The sequence below is a fragment of the Vulpes lagopus genome, chromosome 8 (assembly GCF_018345385.1).
Source record: "Vulpes lagopus strain Blue_001 chromosome 8, ASM1834538v1, whole genome shotgun sequence".
Lineage (NCBI taxonomy): Eukaryota > Metazoa > Chordata > Mammalia > Carnivora > Canidae > Vulpes > Vulpes lagopus.
This window is the reverse complement of record NC_054831.1, coordinates 27902882-27926255: the sequence shown is the minus strand read 5'-3', so window position 1 is coordinate 27926255 and position 23374 is coordinate 27902882. Positions and strand designations below refer to the sequence as shown.

Sequence of the window (23374 nt, the reverse complement as noted above, 5' to 3'; positions counted from 1 at the left end):
TGCAGTCACCTGCACCGGCCCAGGGGCGAGCCAGGTCCCGGGGCCTGCCCTCCCTCCGCACACGGCTGCCCAGGGTGACATGACACAGGGCCCGGGAAATGGAAGGGTTCCTCCTCCTAGAATTAATGCGCTGGAATTCAGCCTTGGACTGGCCTGGGGCGGACTTGAAATCCCCAGGATTCATTGCTTCCTGCCTCAGGTGTCTTTATACTGACGCTTCTTTTGCTGTGCACATGCTCTCATCCCAGGTGGTTTATTTTTATTTTTATTGTATACATAAATGTATACATATTGTATACATTGTATACATAAACCACATCTTCTTTATCCATTCATCTTTCGATGGACACCGAGGCTCCTTCCACAGTTTGGCTATTGTGGCCATTGCTGATAGAAACATCGGGGTGCAGGTGTCCCGGCGTTTCATTGCATCTGAATCTTTGGGGTAAATCCCCAACAGTGCAATTGCTGGGTCGTAGGGCAGGTCTATTTTTAACTCTTTGAGGAACCTCCACACAGTTTTCCAGAGTGGCTGCACCAGTTCCCATTCCCACCAACAGTGTAAGAGGGTTCCCCTTTCTCCACATCCTCTCCAACATTGTGGTTTCCTGTCTTGTTAATTTTCCCCATTCTCATTGGTGTGAGGTGGTATCTCATTGTGGTTTTGATTTGTATTTCCTTGATGGCAAGTGATGCAGAGCATTTTCTCAAGCACTTGTTGGCCATGTCTGTGTCTCCCTCTGTAAGATTTCTGTTCATGTCTTTTGCCCATTTCATGATTGGATTGTTTGTTTCTTTGCTGTGGAGTTTAATAAGTTCTTTATAGATCTTGGAAACTAGCCCTTTATCTGATATGTCATTTGCAAATATCTTCTCCCATTCTGTAGGTTGTCTTTTAGTTTTGTTGACTGTATCCTTTGCTGTGCAAAAGCTTCTTATCTTGATGAAGTCCCAATAGTTCATTTTTGCTTTTGTTTCTTTTGCCTTCGTGGATGTATCTTGCAAGAGGTTACTGTGGCTGAGTTAAAAAAGGGTGTTGCCTGTGTTCTCCTCTAGGATTTTGATGGAATCTTGTCTCACATTTAGATCTTTCATCCATTTTGAGTTTATCTTTGTGTATGGTGCAGGAGAGTGGTCTAGTTTCATTCTCCTGCATGTGGATGTTCAATTTTCCCAGCACCATTTATTGAAGAGACTGTCTTTCTTCCAGTGGATAGTCTTTCCTCCTTTGTTGAATATTAGTTGACCATAAAGTTGAGGGTCCACTTCTGGATTCTCTATTCTGTTCCATTGATCTATGTGTCTGTTTTTGTGCCAGTACCACACTGTCTTGATGACCACAGCTTTGTAGTATAACCTGAAATCTGGCATTGTGATGCCCCCAGATATGGTTTTCTTTTTTAAAATTCCCCTGGCTATTCGGGGTCTTTTCTGATTCCACACAAGTCTTAAAATAATTTGTTCTAACTCTCTGAAGAAAGTCCATGGTATTTTGATAGGGATTGCATTAAACGTGCAAATTGCCCTGGGTAACATTGACATTTTCACAATATTAATTCTTCCAATCCATGAGCATGGAATATTTTTCCATCTCTTCGTGTCTTCCTCAATTTCTTTCAGAAGTGTTCTATACTTTTTAGGGTATAGATAAAAAGGCCTAGTTTAAATTCCATCTTTGGCATCTTAATTAAATAACCAATTCTCAATTTTACTCTACTGATCATCTCATAGTCTGCAAAATGGACGTGACCATTTTACAGCAGGAAATTCTTGGTGAATATGTACTAAGAGATTAAATCAAAAATATTGTCTATAAGAGTGTTTTCTATGTTTTTATCTGTCTGATAGTGCAAGATTCCTCTCACTTAAGGAAAAGTCATAAAATTGAATGATACCTCTCAGTATATCAGTCACTAACAGTCATGTATTTCTCTCTAATGATAAATATATGGAGTAAATGTGGCTCTACAGGACAGTAATTGCATTAGAACCTGAAGCACAAAGTTTAAAGCTCATGAAGATTCAAAGAGCAATTAGAGACCAAATGAGAACCCTATATCCACTTATAAAAAAAAAAAAAAACAAGTACTGAAGAGTCATGCATATCTTGAAGTTCACTTTTATTTTTTTCCAAACAAATGTTCTTAGTCTAAAAATTATTTTATCCATTTCACAGGTCTCCTGTTATGGCTGGAGGTCTCTTTGCTGTGAATCGAAAATGGTTTTGGGAATTGGGTGGCTATGATCCAGGTTTAGAAATCTGGGGAGGAGAACAATACGAAATCTCTTTTAAGGTAAGTTACCAAGATGCTCTTAAACTCTGTCTATATAAACTTGATGATTCCCATAGAGTGTCATCATTCTGTTTTGTGACCTATGTTACAGCATGACAACAAAAATAGCTATGTCATCTTTCCAAGTCAGCTTTTGGATGAGAGAAGGTGCTTCCTTCTGATGCATTCAGTGGGATATAGGAACGCCATCAAAGAAATGCATAAAAGATGTAATTCAAAATCCCATTTGCAGGCAGAAAACTTGGTGTGCCAACAGACCTGCTGCTCCACCGACAAAACATTCCTTTTACAGCATTTAAACCACATAGGTAGGGAGATCCCTGGGTGGCTCAGTGGTTTAGCACCTGCCTTTGGCCCAGGGCATGATCCTAGAGACCTGGGATCAAGTCCCACATTGGGCTCCCTGCATGGAGCCTGCTTCTCCCTCTGCCTGTGTCTCTGCCTCTCTCTTTCTTTTTGTGTCTTTAAAAAAATAAAAATAAACCACACAGATAAAACGAATTAAGACAAAAGTAATTGGGTTACTGGAGTTTGTGCCCTTTGTATTTATTTTAGAAATAATGGTTCATATTTTAATCATAATCAGTTGTTCCAAAATTTCAGTAACAGAAGAGTAACTTAAAATATGAATAACAAATTAAGGCTCTTCTTCATATAATTCCATAATATATGATTGTTTTTACATATTTTTATCTTAAATTGCCCAGGTCTCTACTTACTTTGACCATAAATACTCAGTAAAATTATATATGTTATTATATATATGTACAGACATATGATAGAATTCAAGTTTCAGGGTTTATGAATGAAAGGAATTCACTATAACATATGAAAACCAGCCAAGCAAAGCAAAATAAACTGTTTGAAAGGTTGTACTCTGAATCTCCAAGATGTTTTTTTTTTTGAAAAAGTAATTTCATAAAGGAAAAGAAATTTGTTTTCTTTTTTCTTTATCATTGTTATTATTTATACAGAAGATAGATTGATTTTGCAAGATTTATCATACTAAGAAACAATCTTTTACTAAATAAATCATTTTTCCTAATTACTTCTATTTATAAAACCAAACGAATTCTTGATGAGGAAAAAATAATCCTGAGTACAGTAAATTTCAATTTAAGAATCCAACTAAAGTCTTTGAATTTATGCAGAGAAAGAAAATGATAAAACTGATCTTTATAAAACTGTAACAGCTATATTCAATATGTTAACAAAAGTGTTATGTTGTCCTCACAGTGTCAAAAAAATAAATATCCTTAAGGAGAAACTGAGGAGGCCTGATTGTAGGTTTCAGGACATCTAGAGGTTTCTGTCTCAGTCTTCGGGCAGTAGTGCTTGAGATACCATTTGGTAAATTTGTGCCTTTTTTCACCATCATTCAAACACATCTAATCTCACATCTAAAACACGTTTTAAAAACCTTTTTGTAGATACGGAGTTTTAAATCCTTAAATTTACCAATTTTGTTTGTTTCTCTGTTATAGTAATAGCTCCATACTAATCACAGTGTATATGACAGAAGGTAGTTTAATAGTAATAACGATGACAAAACTACATTTACGTACTGGCATGTGCCAGATGCTGAGCTAAATGTTTGGTATACATCATCTAATTTAAAGACACGACTCTAAGAGGTAGGTGTTATTCCATTTTACAAATGAAGAAACTGAGACTGAACGTTTTAAAGACTTTACATTAAAAAGTATTTTAAACTTTAAAGATTATATAAATTACCTAGTGCTGCTTTGGGATTAAAATGCTCCATTTCTGCTTAACTGCAAAGAATACAGAACCAGTCCTACCAGTACCACTCTAGAGTTCATTGTGAACCCATTAATCTCTACATAAACTTTCCTCTCATTGAAAAGGCAAGTATCTTCAGCCAATAGGATGACAGTAAACTTACTGCTGACCCTGGAAAAATAATACTGATTATCAGACATGGCTTAAAGCTAGGTGCACAGTTTGCAAGAATACCTTCAACTAGAAAAAAGAGATTATTACGTTTGACCCCAGCATTAAGGGAAAAAATAGTATTGTTGTATCTGCAATATCTTCAGAATTCAAGGGATGCTTTTCGACTTTTCACTGTTAAAGATTTTTTTTTCTTAAATACTGTTAATTCACAGATTCTTTAAGTTTAAAATGTTATCAGGAACATTAGGCGAGAGATATTCGGCTTTGAATATCGAGCTGAATGATGGATAAAATTGCTATGGGAAGCCTAGAGGACTTGCACAATATACATTTGCATTCTAAATCACAAAAGCATTTCTTAAACAAACATAGACTTGCGTCTCTCATTCTGTGTCACTTGTATCTATCACACTTCTTCTGGGTGACCTGAGATTTTATTACCCCATTTCCTATTTTTCAGTTATCTGTCATTCTGAAGGATATAATTGGAATACAGCCCTGTCGTCTTTGTCTAGAAACCATGGCAACAGCGCTGGAAGTTCAGGACTAAATTGCCCCAGGTTGTTTGGTTGGAATGACAGATTCTTTGGCAACAGCTCTTTCTTACAGGGTCCCATTTCAGACATATCCCTTCATTCTTCTTGCTGTTGTGTCCTGACCTTGCAGTTCCTGTCCCTCCCTATTAGTATTTGTAACATGAGGAAGACAAACTTAAACAGGCATGGGTAGAATTCGCATCGAAGCAAGGAGAATTTTCTCCATGTGAAAGGAATCAAAAGAACCATACACACCAAAGCCTGTGAAATGGTATTAAAAATAAAAGAAAAATCAAACATCTGCATTCTGGGACATATTCCATAAATTAGGATTAATTTTACAGGGCAAAGCACTGGAAGATATACATTGGCTAGCACACGAGATCCAGTAAATACATATGGATAACTAAGAGATTGCAAGTCTCTTTCACACTGTACTATAGAAATTATTTTAAGTGTAGAACTTACAAGCTCCGATTCAAACTATCTCTATCTATGGTCATTATCAGGCATCATTGCTCGCTGTCTACTCTTTAATCAAAGAATCATTTTACCACAGTTTATGACAAGGTTCCATCACTAAATAAACTATTTCTAGAAAATTCTGCTGTACATTGAGGGCTTCGTTTTTGGTCATACAGTATTTGGTTAAGAGTGCTCCTCAATTTTCTTTTTCTGTAAATCTCCTTTCTTTTTCTAACCCCTAATTAGATGAGTAGATTTCATGCCATAACATAAAAGCCAACACAAGTGTAATTTTCAGCAGGCAGTTGAGGAAAAGAGCTCTCTAGAGAAATGATCTGTCTGCCCAGTCTTCAGTCTCATTCAGTATGAATCTGAACTCCTGAACGGCCCAGAATTATCCAGCTGTCTTTGAAATGTTGCTAGGTTAGCCAGCTGCTAGGGAGGAGAAAGAAACATTCAGTCAGTCGTTCAACAAGGTTTTATTGAGCATCTAATTTATTCCAGGCCTTGTTCCAGGTACTCATTTTGGAATTACACCTGGAAACAATGAGGAACCCAAAACAGACTGCACAGTGTAGCGCAAAAGAGATAACCCACATTTTTAAATGTTGTCTACCATTTGACCCACTGAAATAATATTAAAGTGTAACAGGTCTCTGACTTTTCAGAGTGCCTTTTTACATCCACTCACCAAAGATAAAGGTCCAATTGTTAGCATTTTCAAAAGATCTGCCCTTCAATCATAGAAAACTCTTTTCAGTAAGTAAAAATGAGCAATACACACTAATTACTCAGCCACAAGAAATTTAGGATGAAGCCCAGGGATTGTATCCCACCACATTCTCTGGGACATGACATAAAGCTTAGACCCAGATAGAAGAGCATTCAACTTGGTTTGAGCTGTTCTTTTCCACCTCTAGAGGCTTATCAATGTGGTCTCACATTGATCCAGCATTTCTTGGGCCATTTGCAGTCAGGAAAGAGCCCTTTATCACTAGCCTTGGCTCTGCAGAAACATGCCAGCCTCCAGGAGAGATGGCTACCCTATGTCCTAGAATTAATTTAACAAACCTGTAAGCCTGCTTCAAAACCATTCTTACTGGGGTAACACACTACACAATCACCTTTCTTATGTGCTGTCATCCTTTCCATGTGTTGAGTTTAAGATTCAGACATTCAAGGATATTTTATGTCTCATAACATTTCAGGGCTTTTCTGTCATTAATTCATTCAACAGACACTTATTTATTAATTACTGTGTGCCAATTCTGGGATAAACTCTTAAGATGCAAAGATAAATGTGAGAAGATTCTCGCTATGATGGAGCTTACTTTGCAGTGACAGCTAGAGAATCAATTCACTGCAATTACTCCTCATTAGTACTGTTTGGAATATATTTTATTTCCATATCACAGTAATAACTCAGGACATATGCAATAGCCTGTTTGCTTACGTCCCTTCCTGTATTCTTTCCCCTTCCAACCAATATCCACATTCATTTATTTCCTAAGTTGCTTTATTTTCCTCTCCTGAAAATTCAGTTAATTACCACACAAATCAAATGAATGTACTGAATCATAAACCATGAGTCTTTCCATCAGTTTTCTGCCTCACCTGTCTGAATCTACCCAGAAAACCAACTTACTAGTGTTTTTCTTTCCTTTCCAAAAGATAGAAACTCATATTTCCATTTCTATCCCTATTTATTGCAGAGATTTTAACTAACCAGTCAGACTTTATTCTATTCCTGAGAAATTTGTTTATTCTCCCTATTAATATTAATCAGCAACCTTCACCTTGAGTATGTACCATGCAAGCTAGACTCTGCAGAAAAAGGCAAAGGAAGCCCAGTAGAAGTCCTTGGATCAAGTACAACTGAGATGAGTCTTTCATCCATTAAAAATAAACATCAATTAGAGCAGGAAAGCAAAAAAAAAAAAAAAACTACATTAAAAATTCCTCTAAAGTAAAACATATAAATGTGCATTTATTCACCAGCCTTCTAATGTAAGAGAGGTCAAAGTTTTTCCTTCTGCATTTGGGTCCATAGATTGGAATAAAGGTAGAGGTCCAAGAACCATACCCATACTGCCTTTGCTATGAGTTCCAGTTTGGTTTCCTTTCAGCAGAATGAGAACTTAAAGACACTTGGAAGCTCTCTTAATATGATAACAGAATCCTTTCAATTTTTTCATAATTCTGCCCAATCTTTTATTGTTACTCCATCCATACTTAATTTGACAGCAAATTTTTTAAATAACAACCCAATCTTTCCAAACTCCTCAAATTAGTTTTGGCATGAACAACAATTCTCTCTGCTTTCATAACCATGTTTCATCAGTTTAAGTGATATTTAATTAAGTTACATAATTACAATTTTTTTAAGCTAGCATAATCATACTTGGGAAGAAAGGCAAAAGTTACACGCTTGCCTTTGAGGTAAGCGTGTAACTTCACTGCTGGGAGCAATAGATTCCAGGTGTACTCAACATAACCTGTATTCAGTGCGGGTTCACCATAATATGAATACCATTCAATACATTCGCAGAAAGAATAGAGTGATGATTAATACATTGACTTGACTAACCAGAGATTCAGTCCTTGCTGTCAGAAACTTTCAATCTAGGGGCACCTGGGTGGCTCAAATGGTTAAGCATCTTCCTTTGGCTCAGGTCATGATCTCCAGGTCCTGGGATCAGGCTCCACATCCGGCTCCCAGCTCCAAGGGGAGTCTGCTTCTCCCTCTCCTTCTGCCTCTCCCCCTGCTTATGCTCTCTTTGTCTCTATCTATCTATCTATCTATCTATCTATCTCTCCCTCTTTCATGAATAATTAAAATCTTTTTTTAAAAAAAAGAAACTTTTAGTCTAATAAGAAAAAGCTCATGCAGCAGAGGCAGGTGTGTTGCTACCTTTGCATACAGGTAGTGTTCTCACTTATTCCGTTCAGGTCTAGGGTGAGGCTCTTCTTTCCAGTCTTTAGCCCCACCCAGGTGCCCCAGTGCCCTGATGGCAGGATGGCTGCCCAAGGATGTTTCATGGCAATGTTTTGCAGTGCGGAACTCTTGCCCTCTGTACCCTGGTTCTACAAACCAATGACCTCTCTTGTTTTATCGTTGTCCCTTCTTTTCCTTCCCTAAGATCCAGTCTTGTGTCATCTCTATAAAGTGGCCAAAAAAAAAATCAGCTCAGAAATAAGCCTCTGGGGTTTCTTTGAATCTTTGTTTCTACTATGGTGTAGCTAGGGAAGAAAATGCTCCTGGAATAAAAAGAGAAAATGGAACACACATTGAGCATGACCAGATGAGTACTTCAAGTTATAATCCTACCACACACAAATAAATATATTCACTTTAGAGTAACTACAATATGTCTGAGATTTTAATAAACAGCATCCTGGGGGTTTTGTGGGGTTTTTTTAAAATCCCTTTGTGACTTGTAAAATCTTTTACACGGAGCTACCTGTGTTCCAAAGTTCTGGACATTCTATTCTTCCTGTGGTGATGGTAACAATTACTTGATCCTTTAACAAGAAAAAGTAATGAGTTAGCACTTAAAGGTCATTGAATTTAATTTCTTATGCTATTCAACACTAATGCAAGGTAAAAATATAACTTCTATTTCCTAATTGTGAAACAGGCCATTGCCTAGTTAATATTAAAGCAAGGATTAGAATTCAGGTTTGCTCTCAAAGCCATTAACCTAATTTCTCTAAGCTAGATAAATAGAAGACTTCATGCAATTGGTAAAAAAAAAAAAAAAAAGTAGCTACTGTCACTCTCTGAAACCACTTAAAAAAAGGAAATGCAAGTTCTTCCTATATGATTTTTATTAAATATGAAGGCTGACAACTCTTGTTATGATTTAATATAAAATTATTTTCTTACTATCTTCAAAATGCAATAGGTATTCAATAAGAATTGAATATACACACACACACAAAGAATTGAATAAACACAATAGGGACTAATTATTGAGTATAAAACATTCAGTTTTTTATTCAAACAAGATAAAGCCATTAATTTGGAATTGTTATAGCTCAGCAAACAATATATTCTAGAGCTTAACCTCATTACAGAGCTTCTCAAACAAACATGAATTTTATTTGTATTTAAACAATCAAAATTAATAACTCCACAAAATTAGCTAAATTTAAAGTTCACTATGTGGTACTTAGCCACCAAAAAATTTTAAGTAAACTTATACTTCAACAATTGAATGTTCTCAATGACAATAGATTTATAGCTTTAAAATAAAAAAGATCTTCTCTGCAAGATCACTCAAAAAAAGAACTAGAAGCAGAAACAAAATACCAACTTTATCCTTGAAATTATCAGATATCTTATGCCCAACCACAATGTAAGAATAAGAATGTCATATGCAGTAACAGTGTTCTCAGTGATGATAAAACAAGACCATTGAAAGATGGAATGACCACAGCTACAAATCTCACTTGAAGCCTGCAGATCTCAAATCCCCAGAGTAATTGGCACATCCTAAGAGGGGAAATCAACAACACTTGTTTGAAACAATAGCAACAGGTGTGGTTACTCGTGGCCAGGGCTTCCCTTGATGAAGTTTGGCACAGAAGAGAAGCAGCAAATCAGAAGGTAGGAACAGTTCTAAAAGAGAGATAGATAGATGAGCCATATTTGCAGGAAGCATGCTGTTATTGAGGCAAAATGGAGGAAAGATCCCTGTTATGCAAGCTGCCTTGCAGCAGCCAGTTCCTGTTAGAGGTGAACAAGCATAGGCTAAACTAATTCACTTACACATGAATTTTGAGTCATAAAGTGAATACCTACTCTAACTGGTAAGAATTCTTTCTATTAAAAGATTAATAATAAAAAAAAGATGAATAATAATAATTTTTAAATAAAACAGCATATAATAATAGTACAAGAAAAAAGGGACCAGAAAAAATGAAAAAAAAAGGTCACCAAAATAATGTTGCTATCCATTGTCATAAAATTTTTGAAAATGTTAATGTGCTTCTTGACTCTGCAAAACAATATTAAATGCTGAACTTTATGAGATTAGGCAAAACATCAAAAGGTAAGAGAAAGAGATAGGGGGGCAGGAGTAGAAGCAGTCAGAATAGAAGGGAGAAAAAATAAAACTATCACCAAAATGAAGGTCATACTGAAAGCAACACAAAGGAGAAGGGATATGCTGAAAACATAGAGGGACATGAAGAATAGCATTGAGAAAAAGGTACAAAATGAAATTCAAATCAACAAAGTAAAAAGTATTGAACTGAAATGATATGGAGGTTGTAAGAGCTCATCTTAGTACTCATATTAGGAAAAAGTTCAAGTTAAAATATCATATATCAAAACCTAGTAGATACAGCTAAAGCAGTGATCAGAAAAAAAATTAGATTCTTAAGTTATATTAACATAAAGAATAAAAATAAGCAAATTAAATATCCAAATTCAGTTTGCAAATGAAAAATGAAATAAACCTAAAGAAGTAAGGATGAAAGATTAACAAACATAAAAAGAGAAATTAATGATTTGGAAAACCCAAAACTGATAGTGTGAGAGCTAGTTCTTTACAGCCAAAAATAAATAATTTGAGACGGACAGATTAATTAAGTAGGAAAAGGTAATTTTTTTAAAACTGGCATTAAAAAAGAAAGAAAACACAATACACAAACTAAGAAACAATAGTAGGGAAAAAGCAAGAATTTAGAAAAAATTTAAATAATTCTAAGAGATTATTTGGCTCAATTCTATCCAAATAGATTAAGATGTGGGGGGAAATGGATATTTTCAATAAAATTTAGAGGACAAAATTGATGTCCAAAAAGAAAAAAATATATCTGAAATGACTAGATTCCTTTTTTGTTGCTTCATAACAAATTACCACAAACCTAGTGGCTTAAAACAACACCAAATTTTCTCCCAGCCTTTAGGTTGGAAGTTCAGGATCTTTCAACAGAGCCTCTGCTAAGGCTCTTACAAGGCTGAAATCAAATTTTCATTCAGCACTACCCTTATTCAGAGGCTCAGCTAGGAAAGGATCCGTGTTCAAATTCTCTCAGGTTGTTGGAAGAACCCATCTCTTTGTGGTTGTGGGACTGAACTCCCCACTGTGCTGGCTGTCATTTGGATACCACTTTCAGGTCCTTGCCATGTGGCCCCTTCTGTGACCCTCTTACAATGTGAGAGCATATTTCTTCAAGGCCACCAGTAGAATTTCTCTCATATTTAAAATCTTCCCATGCCTTCCCTCAGTCCTTTTTAGGACTCAAGGACTAGGTTAGACCCTCCCAGGATAATCTCCCTTTGATTAACTCAAGGTCAATTAAATTGGGACAACAATCATATCTGCAAAATCCCTTCACCTTTGTTGCATAATGTCACCTAATTACAGATGTGAAATCCATCATAGTCACAGTTTCTCCCACACACGAAGGAAGGAGATTATACAAGGGTGCATACACTGTGGTGTGGGATTTGGGGAGAGGTGGGCAGCATCTCAGATTCTGCATATCATGCTGCCTAATGACTATAGAAGAAATAAAGAAAATTGTCAAAGAGCTCTCACCTCCCAAAAACAAAGAAGCAAATGCTATCAGTTTCTTACAAGTCTTTAGAGAACACCTACTGCAATGTTTTCCAAAAACTATTCTTTTTTAAATTTTTTTAAATTTAAATTCCATTAATTAACATATCATGTGTTACTAGTGTCAGAGGTAGAGTTCAGTGATTCAGCACTCTTATGTAATACCCAGTGCTCATTCCATCACGTGTCCTCCTTAATATCCATCACCCAGTTACTCTGTCCCCTACCACCACAACAACAACCCTCAGTTTGTTTCCTATGATTAAGAGTCTCTTATGGTTAGTCGCCTCTCTGATTTTGTCTTGTTTTATTTTATCCTTTCTTCCTCTATGATCCTCTGTTTTCCAAAAATTGTTCTTAATATTAGAAAAGAAAGAAATCTTTCCAATTGGTTATAAAACCAATATGTAATATTGATAGCATAATATTGATAGCAAATTCTGACCAGGATAGCACAAAATGATAGAAAAGTAGATATATTTTACTTGTAAATTATAACATTAAAAAATAACAGTAAAAGATCACACAATAAAATAACTATTCAAAGGTTAATATACCAAAATAAGTGCAGCTTTGATGGATATGTTTCAGTGTTGGGATAAGTATTAATATAGTTCACCTGATGGTGAATTTTAAAGGTGATAGTCATCTCCATAGGTAATATAGAGAGGCATTTGATAAATTTTGCAGTCCACTTTTGAACAAAATGCTTAATACATAGCAAGATTAAATATAAATATATATTTGTATGGCTAAATCTCAACTCAAAAATCATCAGCTAATTTTAAAAGAATTAAATCATTATTACTATAGTATTATTAAATTACTAGGAGTTAAATTACTATTTAATGTCAAAATATTATTTTGGAGATAGTAGGCAATGTCATTAGACAAGAAATTATATGAGATGTAAAAATTGGAAGGGAAGAGGGAAATTTTTCATTAATCACAGATAATATTAGCCTATACTTACCTGAACAATGAAAGAGAAATCAACTGGAAAACTACTAAACAAAAAGAAATTTAATTAAGTTATCTGGGTGAAATGTTTATGTGGTGTGTGTTGTGTGTGTGAATATATAGAAAACAATAGCCTTTACATACACAAACAACAACCCCAAAGGAAGACATTATTTACAATATTAGGGGAAAAAACAGCTAAGAGTAAGCTTAAGAAATGTCCCAGACCTCATGAAAAAAGATTATTATGGTGCTGAGGGACACATAAGACTTGAATACATGAAAATTCATAAAGAGGATAATTCTCCCCAAGCATGCTTGTAAATTTAATCTCAGGAAAGTGGTAACATGAATTTTATTAGGAGGTAGCTAGCCACAGTGCTTCTATTGTGGCAAAAAAAAAGTGCCACTATAAGGCAAAAAAGATAAGTAGCATAATAAGAAAAATTCTGGGAAAACAATGAGAGTTAATCATGGCTGATAATAAAATGCATAATAAAATTTGCATGAATAGATATCTTTGGCACAGAATTTAAATAAATTCAGATAAGTATGAAAATTTAGTATAAGATAGAGTTAACATTTCAAATCAAGAGAAAAATAGTTGATTTCTTAGTAAATAGTATTTGACAACTACTCCTCTGTAGAAAAAAAATTAAGTCAGATATCTATATTATACTTCATACAAAAATAGATCCCAAGAAGAAAAACCATTGTAAGCATTAAAAATGGAAATATATAAGAACTATAGGGGCACCTGGGTGGCTCAATAGTTGAGCATCTGCCTTTGGCTCAGGTTATGATCCCAGGGTCTTAGGATCAAGTCCTGCATCAGAAGCCTGCTTCTCCCTCTGCCTCTGTCCCTGTATCTTTCATGAATAAATAAATAAAATCTTTTTTAAAAAATGACTACACAAATTCTGGAAGAACTGGAAATGGGGAAAGTCTCCTAAGTGTGACTTAAAAAAAAAAAAATCAAAAATTCACTAGAAGCAATGAAAGAAAGATTAATTTATCCAGATAAAAATTCTGAATGGAAGAAACACACAAAAGACAAATGGTGATCTGAGAAAAATAACTTGTAACTAATATCCTTTTAAGATTAAATATTTTTGGAAAGCAAAATAGAAAATATATTAGGGGGCAGCCCTGGTGGCGCAGCAGTTTAGCACCGCCTTCAGCCCAGGGCCTGATCCTGAAGACCCAGGATCAAGTCCCACGTTGGGCTCCCTGCATGGAGCCTGCTTCTCCCTCTGCCTGTGTCTCTGCCTCTCTCTCTGTCTCTCATGAATAAATAAATAAAACCTTTAAAAAAAAAAAAAGAAAAAGAAAAAATATTGGGACAGCTCACAGAAAAAAGCATACAAATGACTTAAATATCAAAAGTTACTCATCTTCCATTATAAGAAAAATGCAAATTAAAACTAATAATGATATATCTTCACCCATTAGACTGGCAATAATCTAAAACTTCGATTACACAACAGGTTGATGGGTTCTAGGAAAAGAGACACTTGTAAATACGGCCAATTACAGTAGTGAAACATTGCATGCCCTCTATGGGAAGCAATTAGAAAACATTCTACACAATTTTCAGTGTGCATCTGTGTTGGCTCAATTTCATTTCTAGTCACATAACCCACAGCAAGACATACACCTGGGTGAAATGGCACATGTAGAAGGATATTTATCTTAATCTTGGTTTTATTGGTGAAAAAAATGGAAAACTTAAATATGTATCAGAGATCAAATTATTATCTAGTTATAATATGGACTATTGTATGGCCTTTAAAAAGAATGCAACATTACTAAACTCAACAGCAAAGAAACAAACAATCCAATCACGAAATGGGCAAAAGACATGAAGAGAAATCTCACAGAGGAAGACATGGACATGGCAACAAGCACATGAGAAAATGCTCTGCATTACTTGCCATCAGGGAAATACAAATCAAAACCACAATGAGATACCACCTCACACCGTGAGAATGGGAAAAATTAACAAGACAGGAAACAACACATGTTGGAGAGGATGTGGAGAAAGGGGAACCCTCTTGCACTGTTGGCAGGAATGTGAACTGGGGCAGTCACTCTGGAAAACCATGTGGAGGTTCCTCAAAGAGTTAAAAATAGACCTGCCCTACAACCCAGTAATTGCACTGCTGGAGATTTACCCCAATGATACAGATGCAGTGAAATGCTGGGACATCTGCACCCCAATGTTTAAAGCAGCAATGTCCACAATAGTCAAACTGTGGAAGGAGCTTCGGTGTCCATCGAAAGATGAATGGATAAAGAAGATGTGGTTTATGTATACAATGGAATATTCTTACTCAGCCATTAGAAACGACAAATACCCACCATTTGCTTCAACGTGGAGGGACCTGGAGGGTATTATGCTGAGTGAAGTAAGTCAATCAGAGAAGGACAAACATTATATGGTCTCATTCACTTGGGGAATATAAAAAATAGTGAAAGGGAATGAAGGGGAAAGGAGAGAAAATGAGTGAAAATATCAGTGAGGATGACGGAACACGGGAGACACCTAACTCTGGGAACCGAACAAGGGGTAGTGGAAAGGGAGGCGGGTAGAGGGATGGGGTGACTGGGTGACAGGCACTGAGAGGGCACTTGACGGGATGAGCACTGAGTGTTATGCTATATGTTGGCAAATTAAACTCCAATTTAAAAAAAAAGAACATAATTAATTAATTAACTAATTGCAACAGTTTTATTTTTACTATTATAGAATAGTATCCAAACCCATTGCTAAGTGGAAAAAAAAGCAAGGTACAGAAAATATGTACAAAAATTAAATAAGGGAAGATAAATTTTGTTATTTATATTTAATAATTCATATATACATATAACTTAGGTAATATATTATATATGTAAGTACTTATAAAATTACAACATGAGGGGCATCCTGGGTGGCTCAGCGGTTTAGCGCCGCCTTCGGCCCAGGGTGTGACCCTGGAGACCCGGGATAGAGTCAGTCCTATGTCAGGCTCCCTGCATGAAGCCTGCTTCTCCCTCTGCCTGTGTCTCTGCCTCTCTTTCTCTCTCTTTCTGTGTCTCTCATGAATAAATAAAAATCTTTTTAAAAAATTACAATATGATATTTCATATGCAGACATTTGTAGATGTATTCATATATCCAGTAAATGTTTATTGAAAGCCTATTATACACCAGACCCTGAGAATATAATAATCGACAGGAATGACAAGTTTTATGTCTCATGAGATATAACATGAAGAGAGGTAGATTATAAATAAATAAGAAAATAAATAAACAAGATAATTTCTGGCATTTGTAAGTGCTAAAAGGAAATAAGCCAACCAATATTACAAAGAGCCCCAGAATAGAGATGGTTATTTTTGACTGGCATATGTTTTAAATATATTTGCATCTATACGTTGAGGTGGGGGATGGGGTAGAGGGGCTACACTTTTCACAGATCCCCCATGTCTACTATATTAAACCTGATATCTGACCGGATACTCATAGATGGTCTCTTTGGGCTTGTATAAGCCTCTGACTTTCCTATCCTCTTAGGGCAGAGGGTTTAGATTGGGTAGTCAGAGCTTTGGTGGTATAGTGCTGAGCATAGATTGTGTGGTCAGAAAGACCTTTAAAGTTTTTTAAAATCCAAATCAGGCAGCCCTGGTGGCTCAGAGGTTTAGCACTGCCTTCAGCCCAGGGTGTGATCCTGGAGACCCTGGATCGAGTCCCATGTTGGGCTCCCTGCATGGAGCCTGCTTCTCCCTCTAACTGTGTCTCTGCCTCTCTCTCTGTGTGTGTCTCGCATAAATAAATAAAATCTTTTTAAAAATCCAAATCTATTTAATATGTTAATGTATATTTACATGGATGTCAGGATTGCTCAAATACAAATTCTAGAGACAAATCCCAAGTACAGACAAGACAAAATTTCTAAGCTAAAGCAAAGCCTTTGGCCCCTTAGAAAACCCTTGAGCAAAGAGAATCTGCAATTCACTGAATGGTGTTCTCAGTCTTGGCCTCCCATCCATGGGTCTGGACCCCAGGGAGCTTCATTTCCTTCTTCCTCTACCTCCTCCACCCTTAAGTGTCTCTTATCCAGCTGCCACCACACTACTGTCTGCAGCAAATGTTCCATATATTACATGACTCACAGATTCATAGGAGAAATTATAAAATAATGACACACCAGCATCCCAAAAGGGATTTTTCTCCCCAGGCCCTGTCTCCAAGCCAGTCCTCTGTCCCCAAGTCCCCATACTTGCTAATCTCCATAACCTTGGTTCCCAGTACTAGCATCTAGTACACCAGCAAAGAACTTATAGCTTTAATTAATAAGCATTTTTCACTTTCTCCATAGTTGTCTGACTTATAGCTTTAATTAATAAGCATTTTTCACTTTCTCCATAGTTGTCTAGAAAAAAACCCCCTTTTTTTGGGTTTTTAAAAACCCCGGGGGGCCCCCCCCCCAAAAGGAAAATTTTTTAAATTTTGGTTTTTTTTTTTTCCCCCCCCCCCCCCTTTCCTTTTTTTGGGGTTTTTAATAAATAAAAAAAATTTTTTAAAAAATTAAATATTTTTAATAAAAAATTTTTGGGGAAAAAAAAAAAATTTTTTTTTTGGTTTTTCCCGGGGGGGGTTTTTTCCCCCGGGGGGCCCCCCCGGAAAAAAAAGGGGGGGGAAAAAAAAAAAACCCCCCCCCCTTTTTTTTTTCCCCCCCCCCCCTTTTTGGGGCCCCCAAATAAAAAGGAAAAAAAAAAAAAAAAAAAAAATTTTTATTTTTAAGGGGGGGGAAAAACCCCTTTTAAAACCCCCTTTTTTTTTCCCCCCCTTTTTTAAAAAAATTTTTTTCCCTTTTTTTTTCCCCCCCTTTTAAAACCCGGGGTTTTTAAATTTAAACGTTTTTTTAAAGGGCCCTTTTTTTAAAAAAAATTTTTTTTTAAAAAAAAAAAGGGGGCCCCGGGGCCTTTTAAACCCCTTTTTTTTTTTTTTCCCTTTTTTTTAAAAATTTTTTAAAAAAGGGGGTTTTTTTGGGCCCTTTTTTAAAAAAAAAAAAAACCCTTTTTTTCCCCCTTTTGGGAATTTTTTTAAATTTTTTGGGGGGAAAGGGGGAATTTTCCCCCCAAAAAAAATTTTTTTTAAAAAAAAACCTTAAAATGAAATTTTTTTTTTTTTAATTTTTTAAAAAAATTTAAAAATTTTTTTTTTTGGGGGTTTTTAAAAATTTTAAAAACCCCTTTTTAAAAAAAAAAAAGGGGGGGAAAAAAAATTGGGAAACCTTTAAACCTCAAAATTTAAAAAAAGGGGGGGGGGGGGAAAAATTTTTTTTCCCCGGGGGTTTTCCCCCCCTTTAAAAAAAGGGGGAAAAGGGGTTTTCCCCCCCGGGGGCCCCCCCTTTTTTTCCCCCCCCCCCCCCCTTTTTTCCCCCCCCGGGAAAAAAAAAAAAACCCCCAAAAAAAAAAAAAAAAAATTTTTTTTTGGGTTAAAATTTTTAAAAAAAAAAAAAAAAAAAAAAAATTTTTGGGGGGGGGGGAAAAAAAACCCCGGTTTCCTTTCCTTAAAAAACCCCTAAAAAAAAAAAATTTTTTTTCCCAAAAAAAAAAAAAAAAAAAAAAAAGGGGGTTTTTTTTTTTTTAAAAATTTTCCCCTTTTTTAAAAAATTAAAAAAAAAAAAAAAAAAATTTTGGAAAGTTAAAAAAAACCCTTAAAAATTTAAAAATGGAAAAAGGAAAAAAAAAAAAGGGGGGGCCCCAAAAAAAAAAAAAACCCCCCCCCAAAAAAATTTAAAAACCCAAAGGAAAAATTAAATTAAAAAAAAAAATTTTTTTTTTAAAAAATTTTTAAAAAAAAAAAAATTTTTTAAAAAAAAAGGAAATTTTTAAAAATTTTATTTTAAAAAAAATTTTTAAAAACAAAAAAAATAAAACCTTGCCATTTGCAACAATGTAGATGGAGCTAGAGTATGTTATACTAAGTAAACAAGTTAGCGAAAGACAAATACCATGTGATTTCACTCATATGCTGAATTTAAGAAACAAAACAGATGAACTTAAGGGATAGAGGAGAAAATGAGAGGGAGGCAAACCATAATAGACTCTAAAATATAGAAAATAAACTGAGGGTTGATGAAGGGAAGGTGGGCAGGGAATGTGGTGATTGGTGATGGGCATTAAGGAAGGCACTTGTAATGATGAGCACTGGGAGTTATATGTAAGTGATAAATCACTAAATTCCATATAACCAATATGACACTATGTTAACTAACTAGAATTTAAATAAAAACTTGAAAAAAACAAAAATAGATATATATTTATAGTGAGATATATATATTAAATTATAATCAATCCTTTTAAAATTGACTTAGTGAGTCAACTGGATTGGCAGATCCCTAAAATACAGTGTTCCTTTTCTTACAAAATTTCCCTCAAGAGACTTGTATTCAGTACAGTTAATAATTAGTAGTTCTCAGAAAAAAAAAAAAAAAAAGAGAAAGAAAAAGAAAAAAAGTCAAAGAAATGGGGGAGCCTCTGGGAGGCCTGGAAATAAGGCCTCAAATACTGTAGAACCATTTCTTTTCATTTTTCCCTTTTGTTTCTCTCTGTCAGCTTCACTCACTCCAACAGACTTTCCTTCCACCCCTCAGACGTGGCCTCTGGAAGCTCTCCAGCTTTCATTTTCTGCTTCATTACCAGAGTAGTAGTTCCAATATAATGAAACCTCAAGGAAGAAGTTCAGTTAGCAAGGCCTGAGCCATGTTCCTGCCTCTGCCATTAGGAAGGCAGTATGACTGATAGCCCAACTGAGAGGCAAAGGAGACGCACATATTTGGATAGTTCCAAAAAGAAAAAGTTGTTCTAATATATTAAACCAATTTTAAGTTTTTAAAGAACTTATATTTATTTTTAGCAGATGATAAATCCAGAAAATTTAAGCAATAGACTCCCAAATCTGGAGACAAACACTTTGGGGCACCTGGGTGGCTCAGTTGATTGAACATCTGACTCTTGGTTTCAACTCAGGTCATGATCTCAGGGTCACGAGATCGAGCCCTAGGTCAGGCTCCAGGCTCAGTGGGGAATCTGCTTAGGATTCTCTCTTCCTCTCCCTCTGCCCCTCCCTACCCCTGCTTATTCTTGCCCATGCACATGTATGCATGCACACTCACTCTCAAATGAATAAACAAAATCTTTTTTTAAAAAAAAAAAAAGCAAACATTTTGCCTCTAATGTACCCTCTAAGCTGTAGAATAATGAGTTAAGGGAAATGAGGGATTATGTCCAAAACCATAATATTTTACCCAAAAAAGCACTCTGAAGATGTTCAAATTTGTACTTTCTTCCCCAAGACTTAACGTTTTGAAGAAATCAATAAGTGACATATCTGGATTTTTTTGTTCTGGTCTCCACCTTAATCACTGTTTTTACGACTGCTAAGCATTAATGCAAAATATGAACACTGCATCTCCAAAGCAATGATCTGAACAAGGTACCCTCTGAAGCCCTGCTACCTCTGCCTAGACCTCTTAAAGCTCATTAAGTGGGCAGCCAGGGTGGCTCCGCAGTTTAGCGCCGCCTTCAGCCCAGGGCATGATCCTGGAGACCGGGGATCGGGTCCCACATCAGGCTCCCTGCATGGAGCCTGCTTCACCCTCTGCCTGTGTCTCTGCCTCTCTGTGTGTCTCTCATGAATAAATAAACAAAATTTATGAAAAAGAGCTCATTAAGTGCAAGGTAGTTTGGGTACAATCTTTTTTTTAATACTGACATAAAGCATTTCTTACTTAGAAAAAATCCTAAGCAGATGGTTCAAGAAATGAGGGCTTTTCCCCTGAGACTAGATATGACCATGTCCTGATGAAGACTGTAGATACATTTTCCAATTTCTGCTTTTGTTATATACTGATCGACAAATAGAAAATAGGGGTCAGGTCAAAAAAGGTCAAGGTCCCCTGTTCTCAAAGAATAACCCTAAAGACCAAGTTTCTAAGAATAAAGCAAAGCAATGGTGTATATGGGTGCATCTCCCTTAGATCAAGTTCAACCAAAAGTGCAGTTTTTACACCATGTAGCCCAGAAGAATAGCTTGATAACAGGCATGGCTCTCTTCGGTGTCTGTGCACCATAGCTTTTTACGTTAAAAAATTAACATCTTTAAAAAAATTAACATCTTAATTTCTAGATAGATGGTAAAGTGGTAGATTATCTAATCTTAAGAATTTTTCAAACTTAGCCCACACAAGACATACCATAAAGTTAGAAGGTTATTTTACAGGTCCAGAAATGTAATTACTTATGTATACATAATATGCTGTATTTTTAACATTAGCCACACCTTATTTTACAATAATCCCCATATGAATGAAGAAAAGCTCAAGATACCTTGTTACCTTGAAATTTATATTTGACTATGCTAAAGATCACGGCTTCTGTTTTTAATGGCAGCTACATGGTGTGTTCTCATTAAATAACTCAGTTGTCTGGGAGTAACCTCATTTTATATTAGTAAACCAATAGTCCATTTATTTATTCTATAAATAATTACAGTAAAACAACTTGTCAGGCATCGTCCCAGGTGCTTGGGATACCTCACTCAACAAAAGACACAGACTCCTGCCTTCATTAGGAAGAGATGTGCAGACAAGTAATAACCTAGGAAATCTAGGAGTTATCTCCTGAGTGAGAAGGTGGTAAGGACTATGAGAACAGAACAGAGAAGGTTGATACTGGGTGCAGGATGAGAGAGTGTTTGGGGCATGAGGATTTGGAGCTGAGACTTGAAAGTGATGGGGAATTTAGCCATGTGGAGATTGGAAGACAATTTCACACAGAGGGAACTGCCAGAACAAATGCCCCAAGGTATCTGGCATGTTGGAGGGACAGAAAAGAAGCCAAAATGGCTTAAGCAGAGAAAGAAAGATGAAAAGAAGAGTAAGAAATAAGATCAAAGAGATGGGAGGTTTTGGAGTGAATAAACTCTTTAAAAATTTTTTTTGAGAATTTAGATCATCATTTCCATATAGTATATTATGTTTCACCTTTTACCTGATAATAATATTCCCTTGCTATCCTTCTGATAATCAATTCCTTACTGAAACTAATTTCATATTTCATATGACCGGCATAATTTTATGATTCCATTTAATTTAACATTCTCTATGTCTAAATTCCAGTTTGTGGCTGATTGCGAAAAGTGACTTTTTAAAAATAAGGCAAGCATTCAATTATTCAGTCAATTTGAACTAGATTATGAAAAAAAATGCTCTGTGCTCATTCATGAGTAAAATAACATGGATTTTAAATATTTATGTTGTCAAAGGATGACAGTATTTGTAAATTTAAAACATATTCTCCAAGAATTAGATACTTGAGCATGACAATGCCATAGCTTTGGTTTGTTTTGTTTTGTTTTGTTTTTTTAAGAAATCATCACATGATACTATCCAGGGAATGTCTTTTAAAAATATAAGCCACATATTTCAGAGCAGATAAAGAATTTGATAAATGCCACAACAGGTGCACTTTCCTAAAGAAATATATTGTCACACTGTCACCTAAACACATCTCTCTAGCGTGTCGGGATACACATGCTTCTACTGAAATAGGCATGGCTATTGGAAGATTGAACAAAATAAAGAAGTGTTTGGTGATGTCCTTAGTATTAGACTAAAAAAAATAAAACAAACAAAAAACCCTCTAAGTCTAGAGACAATTGACTTGATGTACTTAGAGTAAAAAGCAATTTGGCCCTGACATTATAAGAAGCAACAATATATTGGAAAGGCTTTAGGGCTCCTGCATAAATAAAAGTATAAGTATAACTGAAATGATCAGACTCAACTATTCAATAAATACTTATTATTTATTATGTACTAAGCCCTTGACCAGTAGCTGGAGATGCACTGAGTAAAATTGTCATGGAACTTTTAGTCTAGTGAGGGGAGACAAACACTAAGCAAATCATTATACAAACACACAAATCCTTTCATTACAATTGCTGTCTCGACTTGAACAAAACTATTCAGAACATGGAACTGATCCCTCATATGGCCCCAGCATGGTGAATAAGGCCAGCATATAGTAAACACTCAATACATATTTGTTTACTGACTCAATTAATGAATTATGGGAGAGAGAAGTACAGGATGGAGAGACAGCATAAAACAGGAGTGCCAACCAAATCTAGGGGCTCAGTTGTGATGGTAAAGCTGAAATCTGGAACAGAAGTAGGAAATGGGCATGAGATAGGAGAGAAGGGCAGAGGAAGGGGGAGGGTGAATTAATTCTTTTAGAGATAAAGATTTATGGCCGCAAGCCCTGAGAGAAACTCAATGTTTCCTAAGGAACGAAAAATAGCCCAGAAAGAGGATGTGTGGAGTGGGGGAGTTCCTGTAGGGATTGGAGAAACTAGGGATAGGAGAAAAAGGGTGAGGGACACAGAAGCAAGGGTGAGATAAGCAAGACCTTGGAGACTCCCAAGAGAAGTTGTAATCTGGGGCACCTGGGTGGCTAAGCAATTGAGCGTCTGCCTTTGGCTGAGGTCATGCATGATTCCAGGGTCCTAGGATTGAGTCCCACATCAGGCTCCCCACAGGGAGCCTGCTTCTCCCTCTCTTTCTCTCTCTCTCTCTCTCTC

At 35.9% G+C, this 23374-nt stretch overlaps 1 protein-coding gene across 1 annotated transcript in view; it reads left to right on the top strand.

Moving 5' to 3' along the window:
• The window catches only part of GALNTL6 (polypeptide N-acetylgalactosaminyltransferase like 6), a 1140566-nt gene that overhangs the window by 1020707 nt on the left and 96485 nt on the right, over positions 1-23374 (top strand). The window contains exon 8 of the mRNA XM_041767135.1: positions 2177-2294. Within this exon, the coding sequence (XP_041623069.1) occupies positions 2177-2294 (118 nt within the window). The remainder of the gene's footprint in view (positions 1-2176; positions 2295-23374) is intronic.